The 24257-nt window shown below is 54.3% G+C and overlaps 1 protein-coding gene across 1 annotated transcript in view; it reads left to right on the forward strand.

Moving 5' to 3' along the window:
* The window catches only part of MYO18B (myosin XVIIIB), an 87454-nt gene extending 78919 nt beyond the window's left edge, over positions 1-8535 (forward strand). Inside the window, exons 44-45 of the mRNA XM_064169055.1 lie at positions 4815-6085; positions 7246-8535. Of these exons, the coding sequence (XP_064025125.1) occupies positions 4815-6084 (1270 nt within the window). The 3' untranslated portion in view covers position 6085; positions 7246-8535. The remainder of the gene's footprint in view (positions 1-4814; positions 6086-7245) is intronic.
* The last annotated feature ends 15722 nt before the right edge of the window (positions 8536-24257 follow it).

A 24257-nucleotide genomic window follows, 5' to 3' on the forward strand; every position in this document is an offset into this window, starting at 1 on the left:
TGGGGTACTTAGTGCCATGGTCTGGTTGGTTGGGCAGGGCTGGGTGCTAGGTTGGGCTGGCTGAGCTTGGAGCTCTCTTCCAACTTGCTTGATTCTATGAGTCTATGATTCTCATGCTGGGTGGGTAGGGGCAGCTCCAACCCTGAGTAAGCCCAGGGGTGCCTGGGGCACAGTGAGATGCCCAGGATCACACCAGCTCTGTCCCTGAGGCACAGCAGGCAGCAGCAGTGTTCTACCTAGTGCTTAGATCTAGATGATCTGCAGAGGTCCTCTTCCAACCCTCGCCACGCTGAGATTCCCTTCTCCTCCTCCTTTCTCCCTGGGTCCCAGGGCTGGTGGGGATCCAACACATTTATTTTTAAACATGGTGGTGTCAAAAGCAGATCACTGCATGGGGGCCTGGGAAGCTCCTCTGTAGATGACAAGAAAATCCTCTTCTGACAGAAATGAGGCCAAAGTCTTTTCACTCCCTGGAGTGGAGTCGTCTTGGCTGCACTTTCTGAGCCACCAGGCAAAAAAAAGCACCCAAGCCCCCCTCCCCCCCTCCTCAACACTTTCAGCCCTGGTTCTGTGTTGCAAGGCATGTGTGGGTTTTATTCTAGAAATTATTTCAACTAGCATAATTGTAATCATGTTAATTGCTGTGTAATCTTCCCTAATTACTGTTGTGTGTCATTTGCTGCGCCGTGAATGGCGGATTGCAGAGCCTCCCGTTGGCTTCCAGATGCCTTCTGCAGCTCTGCATCAGGGCCTGCTTTTGCCTTTGGCTGGAGAGGGAAGAAAAATCATCTGCTCTGAGGCTGAAATGTGGAGCAGAGGTTTGCTCCTTCAGTTGGTAGGGTTGGAAGGTCCCTTCAAGGTCGTTGAGTCTGAGAGTGGACCCGGCGCTGCCAGGATGCCACTAAAGCATGGCCCTCAGCACCACTTCTGCACAGCTCTGAGACCCCTCCAGGGATGAGGGCTCCACCACTGCTCTGAGCAGCCTGGGCCAGGCCTTGAGAGCCCTCAAGGGGAAGAAATTGTCCCTCATGTGCAGCATAAACCTCCCCTGGGACAACATCAGGCTGTTCAGTTTCATCCTGCCTTGTGGCCTGGGAGAAGAGTCCAACCCCTATGTTGCTCCAACCTCAGCACCTCATTACTCAGCACCACATCTGCACAGCTCTGAGACCCCTCCAGGGATGAGGGCTCCACCACTGCCCTGGGCAGCCTGGGCCAGGCCTTGAGAGCCCTCAAGGAGAAGAAATTGTCCCTCATGTGCAGCATAAACCTCCCCTGGGACAACATCAGGCTGTTTAGTTTCATCTTGTCCTGATGCTTGGGAGAAGAGCCCAATGCCCATGTTGCTCCAACCTCCCTTCAAGGAGTTGTAGAGAGCAATGAGGTCTCCCCTCAGCCTCCTTTTCTCCAACCTTCAGAGAGCATCTCCCAAGGCAGCAGAGTTCCTTCAGAGAGCATCTCCCAAGGCAGCAGAGTTCCTTCAGAGAGCATCTCCCAAGGCACAAGTGTGAAATGGTCTCATCCCATCCTGTAGCATCCTCTGCTCATCCATAAATCCCAAGCTAGAGGCTGACTCCCAGGATTTGTAATATCACTTGGGAGCCCTGGGCAGCCCTGGTGAGGAGGTTTAGGTGAGAGCTTTCTGAGCTGCTTTTGCCTTTAGAAGCTAATGACTTTGTAAGGACAACCAGCATCAAAGGGAGGCAGTCCCAGACTCACTGAACTCCTGCATGGTAGGGGTTGGAAGGGACCTCTGCAGATCATCCAATCCAATCCTTCTGCTCAGGCAGGGGCACCCACAGCAGCTTGCACAGCATCACAAGGGCCAGGGGGGTTTGGAAGCTCTCCAGAGGAGAATCCACAACCTCTCTGGGCAGCCTGCTCCAGGCCTCCAGCAGCCTCACACCAAAGAAGTTTCTCCTCCTGTTCACATGGAACCTCCTGGGTTCCACTTTGTGCCCATTGCCCCTTGTATTGTCTCTGGGCACCACTGACAAGAGTCTGGCCTCATCCTCTTGCCCCCACAGGTCCCTTAGCTCCTGCTGAGCATTGCTCAGATCCCTTCTGGGGCTGCTCTTCTGCAGGCTCAACAGCCCCAAGGCTCTCAGCCTTTCCTCCTCACAGAGCTGCCTGAGGCCCTTCAGCATCTTTGTAGCCTCTGCTGGACTCTCTCCAGTAGTTCCCTGTCTCTCTTGAACAGGGGAGCCCAGAACTGGAGCTAGGTCTCCAGCTGTGGCCTGCCTAGGGCAAAGCAGAGGGGCAGAAGAGCCTCCCTTGACCTGCTGGCCACATTCTTCTTCATGCCCCCCAGGAGCCCATTTGCCTTCTTAGCCTCCAGAGACTCACAGAACCTATCAGGTTGGAAGGGACCCATAAAGGTGATCTTGTCCAAGCCCCTTGCAGTCAGCAGGGAGATCTCCAACTAGATCAGGTTGCTCAGGGCCCTGTCAAGTTTGACCTTGCACATCTCCAGGGATGAAGCCTCCACCACCTCTCTGGGCAACCTGTTGCAGTGTTGCACCCAAACTCATCGTAAAGAACTTCCCCTGTACGATGAAAGGAGAGGAGAAGGAAACTCCACAGCCTCAGGGAGGTGCAATCTCTGCTCAGTTCATTTGGTGCTGAATAATGAAAAGGTTTGTGCTGCTTTAATGAGCTCATGGCACAGTGGCAAGGGCTGGGGCCAGGCTGCTGTGCATTGGGGACCCGAAGCCATTCCATTACCCATCACTTCCACAAGCACTTTCATTTCCTAGCCCTGGGGCTTGGTCTCCAGCCTATCTCGGTGTGTAAATGATGTCATGGGTCAGCAGAGCCTGCTCCCACCAGGTCCTGCCTGGTGGGTGGATTATCTGCAATCACCCTGTTCCCATGGCAACTCAGCATCCCCCCCAGGGCAGGGCACTTCATTACCAGCGCTGTACAACTTGACCACTGCCCCCACACCTCCCAGCCTGCTGCTGGCTTCCCAGAGATGTGTCTATATTTAGGTCCTGCTGCTTCCTCTTCTGGCTCTCTACAACAAAGGAGGGTTGGAATGAGGTGAGGGTTGGAAGAAGCAAATAGGACAAGAGGAAACAGCCTCAAGCTGCCCCAGGGGGAGGTTTAAGTTGGGTATTAGAAGAAACTTCTTGACTGAAAGGGTTGTCAAAGCCTAGCCCAGAATGCCCAGGGCAGTGCTGGAGTCTCCATCCCTGGAGAGGTTTCAAAGCCATGAGGATGCAGTGCCTGAGTGACATGATTTTAGTGGTGCTCTGGCAGTGCTGGCTTAAAGGTTGGACTGGATGATCAAAAAAGCCTCTTCCAGCCAAACCAATTCTGTGAGTCTGACCAACCCAGGCTGTCCATCAGCCTGCCAGGACAGTGCCCTACTGTGATGATCAGTTTGACTCCTCTTTGGTGAGAGAAAAGGAGCTAAAGCCTATGAGGTTCCTGCGCCAGCCCTTGCTTGCAGGGTGTGAGCTCCCAATCCCACACATCTCTTCTGCAGCTCCCTCCTCAACAGGCAGCCCCTGGCCAGGCACAGATTAGCTCTTACAGCTCCCTCTCCTTCTCCTCCCCAGCAGCAGGCTGGGTGGAACAAGCATTAAGATGCACTCAGGGTGCTCTGTGAGTTGGCTTCATCAAATTTTAGTGAATAATCTTTGGCTTTGACAGGAATCAAATAAATCCAACTCATGGCTGTCATCTGCCAAGGAAAAAGGGACAACTGGAAGCGTGTGTTGGGTTGGCAGGGCTGAAGCTGGCTCTCACCATACCCTGTGGATTTAGCCAGGCTGGCACCCAGAGTTCTTTAAGATCAGATCTTTGGGCATTGCCCAGCTGCTCGAGGCAGCAGCAGGAGTCCATCCTGAGACAACCATGCCAATGTCATCTGCTCCTGCTCAGCCTTGTCCTTGCTGGGTGGAACTGGGCAGCAGAGCCAATGGCATCCTGGGCTGGCTCAGGAGCAGGACAAGGGAGGTTCTTTTGCCCCTGTGCTCAGCACTGCTCAGGCCACACCTTGAGTGCTGTGTCCAGTTCTGGGCTCCTCAGTCCCAGAGAGATGTTGAGGTGCTGGAAGGTGTCAGAGAAGGGCAGCAAGGCTGGGGAGGGGCCTGGAGCACAGCCCTGTGAGGAGAGGTTGAGGAGGCTCAGGGCAGACCTCGTTGCTGTCTGCAGCTCCCTGAAGGGAGGCTGTAGCCAGGTGGGGTTGGGCTCTGCTGCCAGGCAAGCAGCAACAGAAGAAGGGGTCACAGTGTCAAGTTGTGGCAGGGGAGGTCTAGGCTGGATGTTAGGAGGAAGTATTTGGCAGAGAGAGTGATTGGCATTGGAATGGGCTGCCCAAGGAGGTGATGGAGTCTCTGTCCCTGGAGGTGTTGAAGCCAAGCCTGGCTGGGGCACTTAGTGCCATGGTCTGGTTGCTTGGCCAGGGCTGGGTGCTAGGTTGGGCTGGCTGAGCTTGGAGCTCTCTTCCAACCTGCTTGATTCTATGACTTTTGACAAGGGCTTGCAGCGATAGGATGAGGAGCAATGGCTTTGAGCTGGGAGAAGGCAGATTGAGACTGGAGATAGGGAAGAAATTCTTTCCAGTGAGGCAGGTGAGACACTGGAACAGGTTGCCCAGGGAGGCTGTGGATGTCCCCTCCCTGGAGGTGTTCAAGGCCAGGTTGGATGAGGCCTTGAGCAGCCTGAGCTAATGGAATGTGTCCCTGACCATAGTAGGGGTGAGTTGGAATTGGATGATCTTGAAGGTCCCTTTCAATCCCAACCATTTCAGGATGCCATGATTCTGGTCACTGGAAGCCACACTGACTCCACCATCTCTTGTTTAGGGTGAGCAGAGACAGCAAGGAGCCATCCCCGAGCCGGCTGCCTGCTTCCCATGGCACTGCCAGGTCCAGTGAGGCTGCAGGTCTGGGCAGGGTGGCGAGTCCTTCACTTGGCGCCAGGAGACGGGAGTATGGAAACCCCCCAGCAGCCCAAGAGGAGCTGGAGAGCCCCAGAAAGCCTGGGGAGAGGCTGGGAGAGATGTCCCCATCGCTGCTGCGCCGAGGGGCATCCCCTGCTTCGGATGGGAGGTTCCCCAGCCCGGCGCCGCCGCCCGTGCCAAGCAGAAGACGTCTCTCTCCGGCAGCAGGGACGGTGCCCAGCTCCTCAGCTGCCCTCTCAGAGTACGTGGGGGAGCTGCGGCGGCAGCCGGGGTCCCCCTCGCTGGGTGACAGCTCTGCCCTGCCCATCTACCGCACCACCGGTGCCGCAGCGCTGCGGCGCGCCAGGGCTGCCCCGGCAGCCGAGGATTCCCCGGGCAAGGCGGATGGGAGTCAGCTGAAGGATGGGGGAGGACCAGACCCCAGCCCGGTGCGCTCCTCCAGCCTGCGGAGCGTGGTCCCCGAGCCAGCCGAGCCTGCTGGCTCCCCGGCGCTGAGCAGAGCAGCCAAATTCGGCTCCTACGACTCCCTCCTGCAGAGTTTCGACGGCTCCGGGCGCCGGCCGAGCTCTCCTGGAGGGGAAGTGCTGGGTGCGCCCCGGCTGAGCTCCTGGAGAAGCTACCTAGAGCCGTCGGTTGAAGATATGGAGGTGGGAAGGAGTCTCCTGAGCAACCCATCCAGCGAGGAGCTGCTGGGTGAGGGGAAGGGGAGCGACCCCTTCAGCTGGCGCATCCCCACCCTCAACTACGAGAGGAGAACCAACGTGGACTTCGATGACTTCCTGCCGGCCATCCGCAAGTGCCGCTCCACCAGCAGCCTGGCCAAGCCCGGCCGGGACAGACGGGACGGGCACCGGCCCCTCACCGTCCGCTTCCAGGACGAGGCCATAGCGGGCAGCTCGGTGTCCTCCGGCATGAAAGGCACGGCCAAAGGCAGCCCGACCGCCCGGCAGGACCCTGGGGACGTCTCCGACTCGTCCTCATCCTCCGACTCTTTCGTCTCCTCTCGCAGCAACGACAGCATCAAGCGCCGGCCGCAGCCCCAGCGAGGGGACGGGGAGGGGAGCAGCGGCAAGGGCAGCGGCCAGGGAGGCAGTGCCAGCCGCCGGGCAGAGGCAGAAGGGAAGGAGGACGATGTCACCAGCATCATGAAGAAGTACCTGGGACAAGACTGAGGTAACCATGTGAGCTGCTTGACTGGTGCCAGCTCAGAGCACTGCTGGCACAGCTGTGGTGCTTGTTTGCCCTGAGCCTCTGTCCCTCCAGCCCACGCGATGCTTGCACCCGTGTCGTGGGATGAATAGGGACATGTTGACCTGGGCCACTGGGTGTCCCCAAGCTCCACCCCAGCACAGCAGAGCAGCCTGGGAGGGGGTGCGCTGGGCTGGCTTCACCCTCGATGCCCAGCTCTGCCTCTGCTCTGCAGCAGCCAGGGTGGTGTCAGTGATGCCCCACAGGGTCCAGCCTCTCCTTTATCCTCTCCTTGCCCTCTCTGGAGTTTCAGGAGAGTGGGCAATGAGGACACTGCTAGGGATGCCCCATAGGGTCCAGCCTCATCCTTGTCCTCTCCTTACCCTCTTTGAAGCTTCAGGAGAGTGGGCAACGGGGACACTGCTAGGGATACCCCATAGGGTCCAGCCTCATCCTTGTCCTCTTTGGAGCTTCAGGAGAGTGGGCAATGAGGACACTGCTAGGGATGCCACATAGGGTCCAGCCTCATCCTTGTTCTCTCTTTAACCTCTTTGGAGCTTCAGGAGAGTGGGCAATGAGGACACTGTTAGGGATGTCCCATGGGATTCAGCCTCCTTTTTGTCCTCTCCTTTCTCTCTTTAGAAATGGAGAAGGGTGGGCAATGAGTGCCAGGGCTGGTCACAAAATCAGCTCTGAGTCCACTGGGTTCCTCCAGCCTCTTGGATCCCCAAAAACAGTGTCCCCAGCTGCCAGCAGAGCACCCAGAAGACAGCTCCATCTGAGCACCCTTGCTCCTTGGGTTAACATACCATTCCAGCTTTGTCTGGGTGCTGGAGGTCACCCTTTCAGGCGAAGAGGAGAGCATATCCCTCAGTTAGCAGCTTGCCTCTGGCAACCCCTTTGGCTCCCATATCTGCATTGCAGCTGACACTTGGAGAATGAGGATTTATTGCTGCAATCCCAGTCTGAAAGCAGAGTCCCTAACGAATGCGCCGCGACTCTAATTAAGTGTTTCAAACAGATTAGCAAAACATTTTGTAGTGCCATTGCCTTTCCACTAAGTGACTGGGTGTCAAGCTGGGCCCAAATTGAAGCAGCCAACAGGAGCAGGGGGAGTGCCTTGTTAAGCAAACGTTTCTTTCCAGGCAGCACCGTTTGCAGAAGGAGGTGTCCCACTTGCTCCAGCCTTTGCCTGAAGGATCAGCAGCCACCTGCCGTTGCTGCCTGCTCCTCTAGAAGAGCATCCGGTAGGAAACACTTCACTTAGAGACTGCTGGTGCCATGCCCCCCCAAAACAGCCCCCCTCAACAGCTGTGGGGTGGTTTTGCAGATGATGAGACTGGTTTATGTTGTTAGACACGCTGTGGTTTCTCGATGCTCCTGCCCTTTTCCCCTCCCCGCCAGCCGCGGGGACGAGAGACTTTCCTGTTCTCCTGCAGTTGGTTGACTCAGGAGTTGGTGCTTTCATTCAAAGCCAGCAGCTGCCTCAGTGCCTGACAACACAACGTGCTCTGAAGAGCTGGAGGAACACCAAACCCTTTCCTTTTTAACCCAGACAGGGCTGCCCAGATGTCCCATGCCATGCAGCGTCGCTCAGAGCTCACAGAGTCACACAGAGCGGCAGGGGTTGGAAGGGACCTCTGGAGCTCAGCCAGTCCAACCCCTCCATGCCAAGGCAGGGCCACCTAGAGAAGGTCACACAAGAACACATCCAGGCAGGTTTGGAAGGTCTCCAAAGATGGAGGCTCCATCGCCTCTCTGGGCAGCCTGCTCCAGGGCTCCCTCACCTTTCAATTCAGGGAGTTCCTCCTCGTGTTCAGGTGGAACTTCTGATGTTCAGTCTGTGCCTGTTGCCCCTTGTCCTGTCTCTGGGCACCACTGCAAAAAGCCTGGTGCCATCCTCCTGACACTCACCCGTGAAGTATTGATCAGCACTGATCAGATCCCACTCAGTCTGCTCTTTCCAGACTAAACAGCCCCAATTCCCTCAGCCTTTCCTCCTCACAGAGATGTTCTCTCAGCCCTTTGCCATTCCTCCTCCAGCAAGTCTCTGTCCTTCTTGAACTGGGGGTCCCAGAACTGGACACAGTACACCAGATGTGGCCTCACTGGGGCAGAGAAGAGGGGGAGGAGAATCTCCTTTGACCTGCTTGCTCAAGAGTGCATTTGGGTCTTGCTGTGGCACCCACAGCAGCAGAGCCTAAGGAGCTGGTATAATACCTGGAGATAGATCCATAGGTGGCTTCGTGACTCCTGCCTCCTTGGGACACCTGGGCCTGTCCTGCTGTCACACTGTGGTGCATGTGGAGCTGGGGGGGGCGCTGTGTTTGAGCAGCTGCTTGGGGTTTACACAATAAAACGTTTGCTTCTTTGCCAGGAGCCTGCCCTCATCTTTCCTCCCCCAGCAGCAAGAGCGGCTCAGTGGCAGTGGCACAGTGCAGAGCTGAGCATCCCCACCCCACTAATCCCCATGGCTGGGGACTTCTCACTGGGACCCTGCCCTCTCCTCTCTCCCTGAGACCCTGCCTCCTTCCTCCTCCCTGAGACCCTGCCCTCTCCCCTCTCACTGACACCCTGCCTTCTTCCCCCTCACTGACACCCTGCCCTCTCCCCTCTCACTGGCACCCTGCCCTCTTCCCCCTCACTGACACCCTGCCCTCTCCCCTCTCACTAGCATCCTGCCCTCTCCCCTCTCACTGGCATCCTGCCCTCTCCCCTCTCACTGACACCCTGCCTTCTTCCCCCTCACTGACACCCTGCCCTCTCCCCTCTCACTAGCATCCTGCCTTCTCCCCTCTCACTGGCATCCTGCCTTCTCCCCTCTCACTGACACCCTGCCTTCTTCCCCCTCACTGAGACCCTGCCCTCTCCCCCCTCACTGAGACCCTGCCCTCTCCCCCCTCACTGAGACCCTGCCCTCTCCCCCCTCACTGAGACCCTGTCCTCTCCCCTCTCCCTGGGACCCTTCCCTCTCCCTGGGACCCTGCCTTCTCCCCATAACTCTGCATGCACAAGAAGCTCTTTTTTCCCAGCCTCTCTTTGCTTCCCTAGAAGGGATCCAAACTCATTTCTCTGAGGTTTGTGGCCAAGTTCTGCAGGTTCATAAAATCATGGCCTCATGGAATGGTTTGGGTTGGAAATGACCTTAAGGATCATCTACTTCCAATCCTCTGCCATGGCCAGACACCTTCCACTTGGCCATGTTGCTCAAGGCCTCATTCAACCTGACTTTGAACGTTCCCAGGGAAGGAGCATCCCCAAACCTCCCTGGGCAACCTGTTCCAGTGTCTCACCTGCCTCACTGGAAAGAATTTCTTCCCTATCTCCAGTCTCAATCTGCCTTCTCCCAGCTCAAAGCCATTGCTCCTCATCCTATTGCTGCAAGCCCTTGTCAAAAGTCGTAGAATCAGAGAACCAAGCAGGTTGGAAGAGAGCTCCAAGCTCAGTCAGTCCAACCTAGCACCCAGCCCTGGCCAAGCAACCAGACCATGGCACTAAGTGCCCCAGCCAGGCTTGGCTTCAACACCTCCAGCCACAGAGACTCTATCACCTCCCTGGGCAGCCCATTCCAGTGCCAATCACTCTCTCTGCCAACAACTTCCTCCTAACATCCAGCCTAGACCTCCCCTGGCACAGCTTGAGACTGTGACCCCTTCTTCTGTTGCTGCTTGCCTGGCAGAAGAGCCCAACCCCACCTGGCTACAGCCTCCCTGCAGGCAGCTGCCGACAGTAATGAGGTCTGCCCTGAGCCTCCTCTGCTGCAGGCTGCACACCCCCAGCTCCCTCAGCCTCTCCTCACAGGGCTGTGCTCCAGGCCCCTCACAGCTTTGTCGCCCTCTTGTGGACACTTTCCAGCACCTCAACATCTCTCTGGGACTGAGGAGCCCAGAACTGGACACAGCACTGAAGGTGTGGCCTGAGCAGTGCTGAGCACAGGGGCAGAAGAACCTCCCTTGTCCTGCTGCCCACACTGCTCCTGAGCCAGCCCAGGATGCCATTGGCTCTGCTGCCCACCTGGGCACTGCTGCCTCACTTTCAGCTCCTTTCTCCCAGCACCCCCAGCTCCCTCTCTGCCTGGTTGCTCTCAGCCACTCTGTCCCCAGCCTGTAGTGCTGCTTGGGGTTGGTGTGACCAAAGTGCAGAACCCTGCACTTGGCCTTGTTCAGTCTCATCCCATTGGCCTCTGCCCACCCATCCAGCCTGGCCAGGTCCCTCTGCAGAGCTCTCCTACCCTCCAACAGCTCCACACCTGCTCCCTGCTGAGTGTCACCTCCAAACGTACTGGCGCTGGACTCAATCCCCTGCTCCAGATCACCAACAAAGATGTTGATATTTGTTCACAGTGGGAGTTCAGCCCAGCCTGGCATCCTCCCCACCTTCATCCCTTCAAACACTGAGTGGGGAAGATGTTGGTTTCTGGATCACTTTTAATCTCCAAAGGCTGCATAAGTGGCTCATGGTTCGATGGCTGTAAGGAAAATGATTCCTTTGACACTGAGCCTTTGATTTGGGGCTAACTGCAGTGGTGCCTTTGCTGAACACTGAGCTGCTGCTCTTTAAACATGCAGCTAGAAAAGCAGATCTGTGTGTGACACACTGACTGCTGCTCTTCTCCCTCTGCTTCCACAGGACACAAAGGAAATTGCTCTGTCACTTGAAATGGCTTTGCAAATCCTTTAGCAACAAACCAGGGCTAAAGGAGGCTTCTTGGGCTGGAGCTTCTCAGTCTGAGCACAGAGAATGGAATCCCAGAACCCATGGGGTTGGAAGGGACTCTCAAAGGTCATTTTTGTCCAGCCCTCTGCAGTCAGCAGGAACATCTCCAACTAGAGCAGGTTGCTCAGGGCCATGTCAAGTTTGACCTTGAATGTCTTCAGGGATGGGGAGTCTGTCCCCCTCTCTGGGTGACCTGCTCCACTGTTCCACCACCCTCATTGTCAGCAGCTTCCTGGTGATGTCTAACCTAAATCTTCCCTGCTGCAGCTTCAAACCATTGCCCTTTGTCCTGCCACCACAAGACCTCCTAAACAGTCCCTCTGCAGCCTTCCCAGCAGTGTGGCCAGCAGGGCCAGGGAGGTGATTCTCCTCCTCTGCTCTGCTCTGCTGAGACCCCACTTGGAGTCCTGCATCCAGTTCTGGAGCCCCTGGGACAAGAGGGATGTAGAGGTGCTGGAGAGTGTCCAGAGAAGGGCCAGGAGGATGCTCAGAGGCTGCAGCAGCTCTGCTGTGAGCACAGACTGAAAGAGTTGGGGCTGTGCAGGCTGGAGAGGAGGAGGCTCCCAGGTGACCTTCTTGTGGCCTTCCAGGATCTGAAGGGGGCTACAAAAAAGCTGGGGAGGGACTTTTGAGGCTCTTGATGAGTGCTAGGACTGGGGCGGGGCAATGGAATGAAGCTGGAGGTGGGGGAGTCAGCCTGGAGGTGAGGAGGAAGTTGTTCAGCATGAGAGTGATAAGAGGCTGGAATGGGTTGCCCAGGGAGGTGGTTGAGGCCCCATGGCTGGAGGTGTTTGAGGCCAGGCTGGCTGAGGCTGTGTGCAGCCTGCTCTAGGGTAGGGTGTCCCTGGGCATGGCAGTGGGTTTGGAACTGGCTGCTCCTTGTGATCCCTTCCAACCCTGCCTGCTTCTATGATTCCTGTAGGTGCCCTTCAGATAGTGAGACACAGCTCCAAAGCCTCCCTGAAGCCTTCTGTTCTCCAGGCTGAACAACCCCAACTCTTCCAGCCTGTCCCCCCGGGGCTGACTGGCCAAAGCCATGCTGCTGGCAGCTGCGACACTCGCAGCAGTTGCCCCAGAGCAGGTTTAGGTTGGACACCAGGAACAATTTCTTCCCTTTGAAGGTGGTCAAGGCCTGGCCCAGGCTGCCAGGGGCAGTGCTGAAATCCCCATCCCTGGAGGGGTTCCAAAGCCATGGAGATGTGGCACTGAGGGCCATGGCTTAGTGGTGACCTCATGCTTGGACTCTGCAACCCAAAAGGTCTCTTCCAACCAAAACCATTCTGCGGTGCCATGATCTATGCCCAGCTCCCTGCTTCTGCCTTCCTCCTCAGCCCAAGGCTGAGCTCCTGAAGATCCAAGGCCATCTGTCAGACTGGCTGGGCTGTGTTACCAAGCTGAGTTTTATCCTCCTTGACATCCTGCTGGGTTTGCTACATCACCGTGAGCCAGTCCCCACCCTCCTGCCGTGCTGCTGACAGTTGCGTGCGGTGCTGCGGCCAAGCTGCCAGCAGTCCTGGCAGAGCCAAGGCTGTGCCAGCTGAAACCAGGCAGTCACAGATTCATTTTGCTTGGGAGGGACCTTTAAGATCATCAGGTCCAACCATTAGCTGCAGGAGTGCTGGTGGTAGGGCAGGAGGGCGCAGTGATGGGGCAGGAGCGGTCAGTGGTGAGGTAGGAGAGGACAGTGATGGGATAGGAGGAGATGTTGGGTTCTATAGTGGATGAGAGGGGATGGTTCTGGGGTAGGAGCAGTCAGTGGTGAGGTAGGAGAGGACAGTGATGGGATAGGAGGAGATGTTGGGTTCTATAGTGGATGAGAGGGGATGGTTCTGGGGTTGGAGGGGTCAGTGATGAGGTAGGAGAGGACAGTGATGGGGTAGGAAGAGGTATTTGGGGTTTATAGTGGGTGAGAAGGGGTCAGTGGTGAGGTAGGAGAGGGCAGTGATGGGGTAGGAGGAGATGTTGGGGTCTATAGTGATCACATTGGGTGATTCTGTGCTCCACAACCTCCCTGGGCAACCTGTGCCAGTGTCTCACCACCCTCACTGCAAACAACTTCTCCCTAACATCCACTTTCAATCTCCCCTCTGCCACTTCAAACCCATTCCTCCTCATCCTGTCATTCCAAGACCTTGTCAGTAGTCCCTCCTCAGCCCTCCTCTAGCCCCCTTCAGATCCTGGAAGGCCACTCCAAGGTCTTCTTGAAGACTTCTCCAGGTTGCAGAGCCCCAACTCTTGTAGTCTGTGCTCACAGCAGAGCTGCTGCAGCCCTCTGAGCTCATCTTTGTGGCTTCCTCTGGACTGGCTCCAACACTTTCATGTCCTTCTTGTATGGGGGCTCCAGAACTGCACCCAGGACTCCATGTGGGGTCTGAGCAGAGCAGAAGCAAGGGACAGACTCCACTCCCTTGCCCTTTGCCCACACTGCTCTTGCTGCAGCCCAGCACAGAGCTGCTGTTTGGGCTGCACTCACACTGCAGGCTCATGCTAAGCTTTTCACCACCCCAGACCCCCAAATCCTTTTCCTCAGGGCTTCTCTCTAGCCATTCCCCACCCAGCATTCCAGGTAGGAACTGCTGTGCTATCTTCCATCCCACACCAGTCCTATTGGGCAGCTCCCAGCAGCCAATTAATCCTTTCTTGTTAATAACCTGCAGCAGCCTCGCCCCGAGCCTGGCTGCTTCCTGCCACAGCAGGGAAGCTGCTGAGGAATTAGGGAGGTGATTATAATTAGTGTGGCAACTGGAAATGTGGGGCATGAAGGGGATGTTCTGGGGGAGCAGGGTGGGAGGATGGAGCCAGCTCTGCTCCAGCCCAGGCTGCTGCATCCATGCTGCTGCCTATTAATAGCAGCCAGCTCCATGTCAAGGACAAGGCCATTAACGCTGGAGGAGCTGCTGCTGCTGCTGCTGCTCAGCCTGGCAGTGATGCTGCTGGAAGGTTTCTCTGCCAGAAAACCTCCTCTTCAGCCTTCAGCCATCACGTGGCAGAATCCCCAGACAGCCTGCACAAGACTTTGTTGCCTCCTCTTAGTTTTTTTTTTTTTCCTACCTGAAAGAAAAAAATGTCCTCTCCTGCTCCTCAGGCTGTGATGAACTCTCCAGGGTGAGGTTTGTCCCTTCCAGGGCAGAGCTGTGGGGTGGGCATGGGGGTGAGAGTTCATAGAATCAGGCAGGGTTGGAAGGGACCACAAGGAGCAGCCAGTTCCAACCTCCCTGCCATGCCCAGGGACACCCTACCCTAGAGCAGGCTGCACACAGCCTCAGCCAGCCTGGCCTCAAACACCTCCAGCCATGGGGCCTCAACCACCTTCCTGGGCAACCCATTCCAGCCTCTCACCACTCTCATGCTGAACAACTTCCTCCTCACCTCCACTCTCAACCTACCTCCAGATTTGCTCCATGCATCCAGTCCAACCTGCCTGCTCAAGCAGGAGCACCCACAGCAGCTTGCACAGCATCACCATGACCAGGGTGGGGTTGGAAGCTCTGCAGAGAAGGAGACTCCACAACCTCTGGGCAGCCTGCTCCAGGCCTCCAGCACCCTCACACAAAACAAGTTTCTCCTCCTGTTCACATGGAAGCTCCTGGGTTCCACTTTGTGCCCATTGCCCCTTGGCCTGTCCCTGGGCACCACTGACAAGAGTCTGGCCCCATCCTTTTGCTCCCCACAGGTCCTTTAGCTCTTGTTGAACATTGCTTCAGATCCCCTCTGGGGCTGCTCTTCTGCAGGCTCAGGGCTCTCAGCCTTTCCTCCTCACAGACCTATCAGGTGATAGAATGAGAGGCAATGGCCTCAAATTGTGCCAGGGGAGACTTAGTGGGTAAAGAAATATATCCTTGCTGCAAGAGTGGTCAGGGATTGGAAGAAGCTGCCCAGGGAGGTGGTGGAGTCCTCATCTCTGGAGGTGTTCAAGAAACCTATGGCCATGGCACCTGGGGACAGGGCTTGCTGGGGCCATGGTGATGTTGGGTTGGTGGTTGGACTGGATTACCTTAGAGGGCTTTTCCAACCCAAACAGTTCTATGATTCTATGGCAATGGTCCCAAGGGGCACAGCCCAGCTCCAGAGGAATCCCTGTGCAAGTGCTGCAGCATCCCAGAGCTGATTAAAGTGGCAGAGGGGAGATTGAAAGTGGATGTGAGGAAGAAGTTGTTTGCAGTGAGGGTGGTGAGACATTGGCACAGGTTACCCAGGGAGGTTGTGGAGCACAGAATCACCCAATGTGATCTTTGATCACATTGGGTGATTCTGTGCTCCACAACCTCCCTGGAGGTGTTCAGGACCAGCTTGAATGAGGCTTTGAGCAACCTGTTCTAGTGAGAGGTGTCCCTGCCTATGGCAAGGAGTTGGAGCTGGCTGAGCTTTGAGCTCCCTTCCAACCTAAACCATTCTGGGTTAAATTAGCACAGGAGGAGAGGGAAGAGAACTTCTGGCTTTGACTTTTGTAGGGATCAACAGAGAACCATGCACAGCAACACCCTCTCCCCCTCCAAGCTTCCAGCCCTACTCTCTGTCATGGTTCCATATCAAGGAATGATGCTGGGGGGGACACCACCCCCCCTCCCCACTCAAGAGCCCTCAGTTGAGCTCCCCATCCACTGCAGGCAGGGTTGGTGCTACCCCCCACCTACACAGGGCAGACACAGGCTGTTCCCTTTGGACCAGCCAGCAAATCCCCACGGATTTTGGGCAGATTAGGAGCATTAGCAGCATCTGGGTAGGGGTGACCACTTTGACTTTGCAGCTCTAGGTCCTCCTGATGCTCTGAAGGCCTCAGAGAACTCATAGAGAAGGAAGAAGAGAGAGCTTGTGGTGAAGGAAGAAGAGAAAACTTGTAGAGAAGGAAGGAGAGAGTTTGTAGAGAAGGAAGAAGAGAAAACTTGTAGAGGAGGAGCTTGTAGAGAGGGAACTTGTAGAGAAGGAGCTTGTGGAGAACTTGTAGAGAAGGAAGAAGAGAGAACTTGTGGAGAGGGAAGAAGAGAAAACTTGTAGAGAAGGAGCTTGTAGAGAGGGAACTTGTAGAGAAGGAACTTGTGGAGAACTTGTAGAGAAGGAAGAAGAGAGAACTTGTGGAGAGGGAAGAAGAGAAAACTTGTAGAGAAGGAGCTTGTAGAGAGGGAACTTATAGAGAAGGAACTTGTAGAGAAGGAATAAGAGAGAGCTTGTAGAGAAGGAGCTTGTAGAGAAGGAACTTGTAGAGAAGGAGCTTGTAGAGAACTTGTAGAGAAGAAACTTGTAGAGAGCTTGTAGAGAAGGAAAAAGAGAGCTTGTAGAGAAGGAACTTGTAGAGAACTTGTAGAGAAGGAACTTGTAGAGAAGGAGCTTGTAGAGAACTTGTAGAGAGCTTGTAGAGAAGGAAAAAGAGAGCTTGTAGAGAAGGAAAAAGAGAGCTTGTAGAGAAGGAACTTGTAGAGAAGGAAGAAGAGAGAGCTTGTAGAGAAGGAGCTTGTAGAGAGCTTGTAGAGAAGGAGCTTGTAGAGAGCTTGTAGAGAAGGAAGAAGAGAGAACTTGTAGAGAAGGAGCTTGTAGAGAGCTTGTAGAGAAGGAAGAAGAGGGAACTTGTAGAGAAAGAGCTTGTAGAGAACTTGTAGAGAAGGAAGAAGAGAGAGCTTGTAGAGAAGGAACTTGTAGAGAGTTTGTAGAGAAGGAAGAAGAGAGAGCTTGTAGAGAAGGAACTTGTAGAGAGTTTGTAGAGAAGGAAGAAGAGAGAGCTTGTAGAGAAGGAACTTGTAGAGAGTTTGTAGAGAAGGAAGAAGAGAGAGCTTGTAGAGAAGGAACTTGTAGAGAACTTGTGGAGAAGGAAGAAGAGACAGCTTGTAGAGAAGGAGCTTGTAGAGAGCTTGTAGAGAAGGAGCTTGTAGAGAGCTTGTAGAGAAGGAAGAAGAGAACTTGTAGAGAAGGAGCTTGTAGAGAGCTTGTAGAGAAGGAGCTTGTAGAGAGTTTATAGAGAAGGAAGAAGAGAGAGCTTGTAGAGAGTGAAAAAGAGAGTTTATAGAGAAGGAAGAAGAGAGAGCTTGTAGAGAGTGAAAAAGAGAGTTTATAGAGAAGGAAGAAGAGAGAGCTTGTAGAGAGTGAAAAAGAGAGTTTGTAGAGAAGGAAGAAGAGAGAGCTTGTGGAGAAGCTTATAGAGAACTTGTAGAGAATGAGCCAGCTTTTGGCTCCTTTTGCTGCTGGCTTAGCCTAAGTCGTTGCCCAGTAGCAAAGCTGCAGGGAAGGAGCTGCCAGGTTGGGGCTTCTGAGCTGGAATCGACCCTGCTGTGTGCCAAGGTGGAGGCTGCAGCTCCTCTCCCTGCTCCAGCACATGCAGAAAGGGACTGTGTGTGGCCCCAGGAGATCACAGAAGCACTTTCTGATGGAAGAGTCCTCTCCCTTCCATGGAGGAGCTGAGAGATGTCCTCTAAATGCCCTTCCCAGCCTCTTTGGCTTCAGACTCTGATCAGCTTCCTCTCCAACCATACTTCCTGGCCTCAGCTGTAGGTTGTGGTTTGTTATCAATACCTCCAATGGTAAAAATAAACAAAATCAATTTCCAGAGACATTAACCAGAGACATTCTGTGGAGTTTTAGCAGATTCCTAAATCTTGCCTCTCTTGAGTGCTGCCTGCAACCCATGCATGGCAGAGGGATGCAGCCCAAGAGGTGCTGGGACCCTGGGCACAGCCTGCTCGGGCTTCAGGAGCAGCAGGGATGGATGAGAGCAGAGCAGGTCTCACAAATTTGGGAGCAGGAGCTCTGTGGGGGCATCTCCAGTGATGCTGCATGGACATGATGCTGTTGGCAGACAGAATCAACAGAACATTGGAGGTCAGAAGGGATCTCCAGAGGCCATCAAGCCCAACCCCTTCCCTGCCAAAGCAGACATGCAGAGGTCATCCCAGGGGGAAGAGCTGAGCATTCCTGCTGTAGTCATCAAGGAGCAGCCTCTGCAGAGATGGCCAAAGAGAGTTTCTCTGGTCTAAAGCCATCTTCTTCCTTGACGTGGCACAGGCTGCCCAGGGAGGTGGTGGAGTCCCCAAGCCTGGAGGAGTTCAAGCAATGTGTGGCCATGGCACTTTGGGACATGGTTTAGTGGCCACAGTGGTGCTGGGTTGGACTCCATCATCTTGGAGAGCTTCTCCAACCAAACCAATTCTGTCATTCTCTGATCAAAACTCAGCCCCTTGCAGCACCTGCAATGGCAGCTGGTGGTGATTGGGGCTGCACAGGACCCATCAGCTCTGCTCCAGCTGCAAATTCACCTCTGCAGAGGGTGTGAACATCTGCATGAAGCCTTCCTCTGCAGAGGGGACACAGTTTAGTGGCCACAGTGGTGCTGCCTGTGGTGGATTGGACTCTGATCTTGGAGAGCTTCTCCAACCAAGCCAATTCTGTCATTCTCTGATCAAAACCCAGCCCCTGCACAGGACCCATCAGCTCTACTCCAGCTGCAAACTCACCTCTGTAGAGGGTGTAAGCATCTGCACGAAGCCTTCCTCTGCAGAGCATCCTTCCAGCCCCATCACCCAATCTCAGCATCCCTGCAGGAGAACCATAGAATCAAGCAGGTTGGAAGAGAGCTCCAAGCTCAGCCGGGCCAACCTAGCACCCAGCCCTGGCCAACTAACCAGACCATGGCACTAAGTGCCCCATGCAGACTTTACTTCAACAACTCCAGGGACAGCGACTCCACCACCTCCCTGGGCAGCCCATTCCAATGCCAATCACTCTCTCTGCCAACAACTTCCTCCTAACATCCAGCCTAGACCTCCCCTGCCACAACTTGAGACTGTTTGAGACCCAAACTGCCTGGCAGAGGAGCTGCTGCCAGCAGCCTGGTCTCCAAAAGTGCTTTTAGATGTTGTGTGGAGCTGCTGTAACCAAGGAGACAGGCAGGGGAATGGTTGGTCCTGCTTAGCAGGGGCTTTTCTCCATGCCTGCTGCTGCACAGGGCTGTGCTGGGGTTCATAAAGAGGTTGGGCAGCAGAAAGCCTTGGCAGGGAGAGACTCCTCATGGGGTAAGCTTGGCTGGCATCTGCTGCTACCAAAAAGATGAGTGACAACCCAGAAAGTGCCTCAGGTGGTAGAGCTGACAGCTGAAGTGGGAGCATTGGAGGCAGTTCCCAAGCTGGAGTGAGCTGGCATCACCCTAAGGAAGGTGCCTTGCCTTGGCTGCCAGACTGGGCCAAGGGCATCTGGGTGGTGGCTTTTGGGTGGCACCATGCTGAGGAAGGTGCCTTACCTTGGCTGTCATCCCTGGACAGGAGTATCTGGGTGGTGGCTTTTGGGTGGCACCATGCTGAGGAAGGTGCCTTGCCTTGGCTGTCATCCCTGGACAGGAGTATCTGGGTGGTGGCTTTTGGGTGGCACCATGCTGAGGAAGGTGCCAGCCTGGGGCAAGAGCATCCCGGTGGTGGCTATTGGATGGTGCCATGCTGAGGAAGGTGCCTTGCCTTGGCTGCCAGCCTGAGGTAAAGGTATCTGGGTGGTGGCTTTTGTGTAGCACCACGCTGAGGAAGGTGCTTTGCCTTGGTTGTCATGCCTGGGCAGAAGTGTCTGGGTGGTGGGTTTTGGTGGCACCATGCTGAGGAAGGTGACTTGCCATGAGTACCAGCTCTAGCCAGGAGGAGTTTGGGGAGGGGGAGGGCTGCCCCTTCCTGCTCTGCCTGTGAGGACCCCTTGGCTGTATCCAGGCAGAGCAGAGGCCATGGAGATGCAGCTCAGTGGGAACCTCCTGCTGAATTCTGCTCTGCAGCCTCCCCCCCAGTCCCAGCATCCCACCCCAGAGGCAGGAGCTGCTCGTTCCTGTTCCTAGGATCTATTAGATTCCTGCCTCTATTGGAAACTGCTCCTGGGGAGGGGAAAAACAAAACCCCACCACCATTATTTAAACATTAATTCCTTGTGTGGGCTCTGAGCAATAAAGCAGGAGTGTGGAGGTGGGGAAGGAATTACATGGCTTTATTTAATCGTGGAGTAATGACAGGACTGTGGCTCTGAGTGACTCTCCCCTGCCTGCATCAGCTCATGGGAAGGGATGAGCTGTTGGACACCAAACACATGTGAGGATGGAGTCACAGCAGCCAGGGACTCAGCAATGCTGCTGCTGCTGCTGCAACCTCTGAGCTCTCAGCATGGCTCAACAGGTTGCATAAGTAGAGATGCACACAAACACATTCTGCCCCAGTGCTCAGCTCTGGGCAGGCCACAGCTTGAGTGCTGTGTCCAGTTCTGGGCTCCTCAAGTCAAGAGAGATGTTGAGGTGCTGGAAGGTGTCCAGAGATGGGAGATGAAGCTAGGGAAGGGCCTGGAGCTCAGCCCTGTGAGGAGAGGCTGAGGGAGCTGGGGGTGTGCAGGCTGGAGAAGAAAAGGAGGCTGAGGAGAGACCTTTTGGCTCTCTGAAACTCCTTGAGAGCAGGCTGGTGCCAGGTAGGGGTTGGTCTCTTCCTGCTAGTAAGAAGCAACAGGACAGGAGGAAATTATCTCAAGTGGCATCAGAGGTTGGACATGAGGAACAATTTCTTCCCCTTAAGGGTTGTCAAGCCTTGGCCCAGGCTGCCCAGGCCAGTGGTGGAGTCCCCATCCCTGGAGGGGTTTCAAAGCTATGGAGATGTGGTGCTGAGTGGTGCCCTGACAGTGTTGGGTTCATAGTTGGACTCGATGCTCTTGGAGGTCTTTTCCAAGCAGACTGACTCTGTGATAAGCAAACTCCCAGCTTGGACTTGGCTCTGCTTTCCCAGGTTGGTTTTGCCCCATAGTACAGAGCAGACAGCCTGGAGCCCCACCCAGACCAGTTTCTGGCTTCACCTTTTGAGCAGGACACCAATAAAGAGGAGGCAAAGGAACTGTCCCCAGCCAAAAGCAGCCTCAGCTTCACTGGGGATGGGAACAGCTCTGCAAAACACCTCCCACGGTGGGGGGGACTTGAACCTTGTTGTTTTGCCTTAAATCTTCCACCACCACAACTTGGTTCTGGTGATTTTTAGAGCCAGGAGGACTCTGCAGGGTCTGGGCTGATCTTTTTTGAGCGTGGCCAGTTTACTTCCTCCAGTAGCTGCTGGATGCAGCCCAATCAGTTGTGTTGGAGTAAAACCTCTTCTAGGGGTAGAGGTTGAGGGGGAGGGGGGGGGAGAGGAAAAAAAGAACCCCAAACCAACCCTCCCCATCTTCATGTGAAAGCTTCAGGAGCTGGAGAAGGCATCACTTCCCCTGGATAATTTGTTCCAGTGGTTAATTACTCTCACTCTTAGCAATGTGTCCTTTGTTCTCCTTTCAATGTGTCTGGCTCCAGCCTTTCAGTCATTAGTTCTTGTTCTGCTTTTCCCAGTTAAAGGCTCCTTTCAGAGCCCTTCCCAGCCCTGGGAAGGTTTTTGGCACCTCTGGATCCTCCATTTGCTCAGCCCCACTCCATCCCTCCTCCTTCTCCTGCTCCACCAGAGGCATTTTTCCAGACCTCAAAGACTTTTCCTGCCTCTAGGTGCTCTCCAGTTTACCCCAAGCCCTCTTTCTGTTTTAAAAGATGAGGGGCAATGGCTTTAAGCTTCAGGGAGACCTTGGAGTAATCTTTCAGTATATGAAGTGAGCTGCAGGAGAGCTGGGGAGGGACTGCTGACAAGGGCTTATAGTGACAGGAGAAAGGGCAATGGCTTTGAGCTGGGAGAGGAGAGATTGAGACTGGAGACTGGGAGGAAATTCTTCCCAGTGAAGGTGAGGAGAGAGTGGCACAGGTTGCCCAGGGAGGTTGTGGTTGCTCCCTCCCTGGAGGTGTTCAAAGCCAGGTTTGGATGGGGCCTTGAGCAACTTGGGCTGGTGGGAGGTGTCTCTCCCCATGGCAGCAAGGCTAGAGCTGGATGACCTTTAAAGTCACAGAATCACAGAATCAAGCAGGTTGGAAGAGACCTCCAAGCTCAGCCAGTCCAACCTAGCACCCAGTCCTGGCCAATCAACCACTAAGTGCCCCAGCCAGTCTGTTCCAAAGCGTTGCATGATTCACTAACCACAGCCCTCAGACCCAGCTGGAATATTCCCCTTGCTCCCAAAAGCATGGCAGGACCAGAGAATCATAGATGCACAGAAACATAGGTCCACAGAACCATAGAGCCATAGAACCACAGAGTCATAGAATCATAGAACCACAGAATCATAGAACCATAGAATCACACAGTCATAGAACCATAGAATCACAGTCATAGAACCATAGAACCACAGTCATAGAACCACAGAGTTATAGAACCATAGAATCACAGAGTCATAGAATCATAGAACCACAGAATCATAGAACCATAGAACCACAGAGTCATAGAACCATAGAACCACAGAGTCATAGAACCATAGAACCACAGAGTCATAGGACCATAGAATCAGAGTCATAGAACCATTCAATCAGAGTCATAGAACCATAGAACCACAGAGTCATAGAACCAGAGTCATAGAACCATAGAATCACAGAGTCATAGAATCATAGAACCACAGTCATAGAACCATAGAATCATAGAACCATAGAACCACAGAGTCATAGGACCATAGAATCAGAGTCATAGAACCATAGAACCACAGAGTCATAGAACCACAGAACCATAGAGTCATAGAACCATAGAATCATAGAATCACACAGCCATAGAGTCATAGAAACATAGAATCATAGAATCACAAAGTCATAGAATCATAGATTCAGAGTCAGAACCATAGAATCACACAGCCATAGAATCACAGAGTCATAGAACCATAGATCCACAGTCATAGAATCATAGAACCATAGAATCATAGAATCACAGAGTCATAGAACCATAGATTCACAGAGTCATAGAACCATAGAATCACACAGCCATAGAATCATAGAAACACAGAGTCATAGAACCATAGATTCACAGAGTTATAGAACCATAGAACCATAGAATCACACAGTCATAGAATCATAGAACCATAGAATCACAGAGTCATAGAACCATAGATTCACAGTCATAGAATCATAGAACCATAGAATAAGAGAGTCATAGAACCATAGAATCATAGAACTATAGATTCACAGAGTCCTAGAATCACAGAACTATAGAATCATAGCACTATAGAATCGTAGGATCATACATTCACAGAATGGTTTAGGTTGAAAGGGACCTCAAAGATCATCTAGGCAACCCCCCCTCCCACACACACCTCCCAGTCACACACCAGTATGGCCCAGCACAGCAGAGATGTTCACAGCCTGACTCAAAGTGCAGCCTGGACAGAGCCTGTTGAGTTTGGATTTTATTTTTCCCCCTCCTTATATCCCATTTGATGTTTTCTGGGACACAGGCTCCCAGTTTCTGGCCTATATTCTCTGTCTCTAGATTGCAGCATTGCCTCAGATGCTATCAAAACACATTTTTTCCTCTTTTCTTGGATGGCAGCTAATTTACCAAGTAACCCAGATCCCCCTGCTCCCACAGGACACCAGCAGCCCCAGCAAACACAGCTCCACTGCTGCTTTCCAGCAGCACCCAAACCTTACAGGAGAGCAACCATGCCTAAGAGTTTCTTAGAATCCCAGGGATGGGGTTGGAAGGGAACTCTGCAGCTAGAATCATAGAATCAGGCAGGGCTGGAAGGGACCACAAGGAGCAGCCAGTTCCAACCCCCCTGCCATGCCCAGGGACACCCTACCCTAGAGCAGGCTGCACACAGCCTCAGCCAGCCTGGCCTCAAACACCTCCAGCCATGGGGCCTCAACCACCTCCCTGGGCAACCCATTCCAGCCTCTCACCACTCTCATGCTCAACAACTTCCTTCTCACCTCCACTCTCAACCTACCTCCAGCTTTGCTCCATGCATCCAGTCCAACCTCCCTGCCCAAGCAGGGGCACCCCCAGCAGCTTGCACAGCATCACCATGACCAGGGTGGGGTTGGAAGCTGTGCAGAGAAGGAGACTCCACAACCTCTCTGGGCAGCCTGCTCCAGGCCTCCAGCACCCTCACATCAAAGAGGTTTCTCCTCTTGTTCAGATGGAAGCTCCTGGGTTCCACTTTGTGCCCATTGCCCCTTGGCCTGTCCCTGGGCACCACTGACAAGAGCCTAGCTCCATCCTCTTGTCCCCCACAGGTCCCTTAGCTCCTGCTGAGCATTGCTCAGATCCCCTCTGGGGCTGCTCTTCGGCAGGCTCAGCAGCCCCAGGGCTCTCAGCCTTTCCTCCTCACAGAGCTGCCTGAGGCCCTTCAGCATCTTTGTTTGGCTTGGAAAAGCCCTCTGAGCTCATCCAGCCCACCCATCAGCCCAGCATCACCATGGCCAACAAACCACATCCCCAGGTGCCATGGGGATGCACACCTCCAGGGCTGGGGACTCCAGCACCTCTCTGGGCAGCTGCTTCCAATCCCTGACCACTCTTGCAGCAAAGAAACTTTTCCTAACGTCCCCTCTGAACCTCCCCTGGGGCAATTTCAGGCCATTTCCTCTCCTTCCATCACCTGATACCAGAGAGAAGAG

This window comes from Pogoniulus pusillus, chromosome 30 (genome assembly GCF_015220805.1).
Source record: "Pogoniulus pusillus isolate bPogPus1 chromosome 30, bPogPus1.pri, whole genome shotgun sequence".
Lineage (NCBI taxonomy): Eukaryota > Metazoa > Chordata > Aves > Piciformes > Lybiidae > Pogoniulus > Pogoniulus pusillus.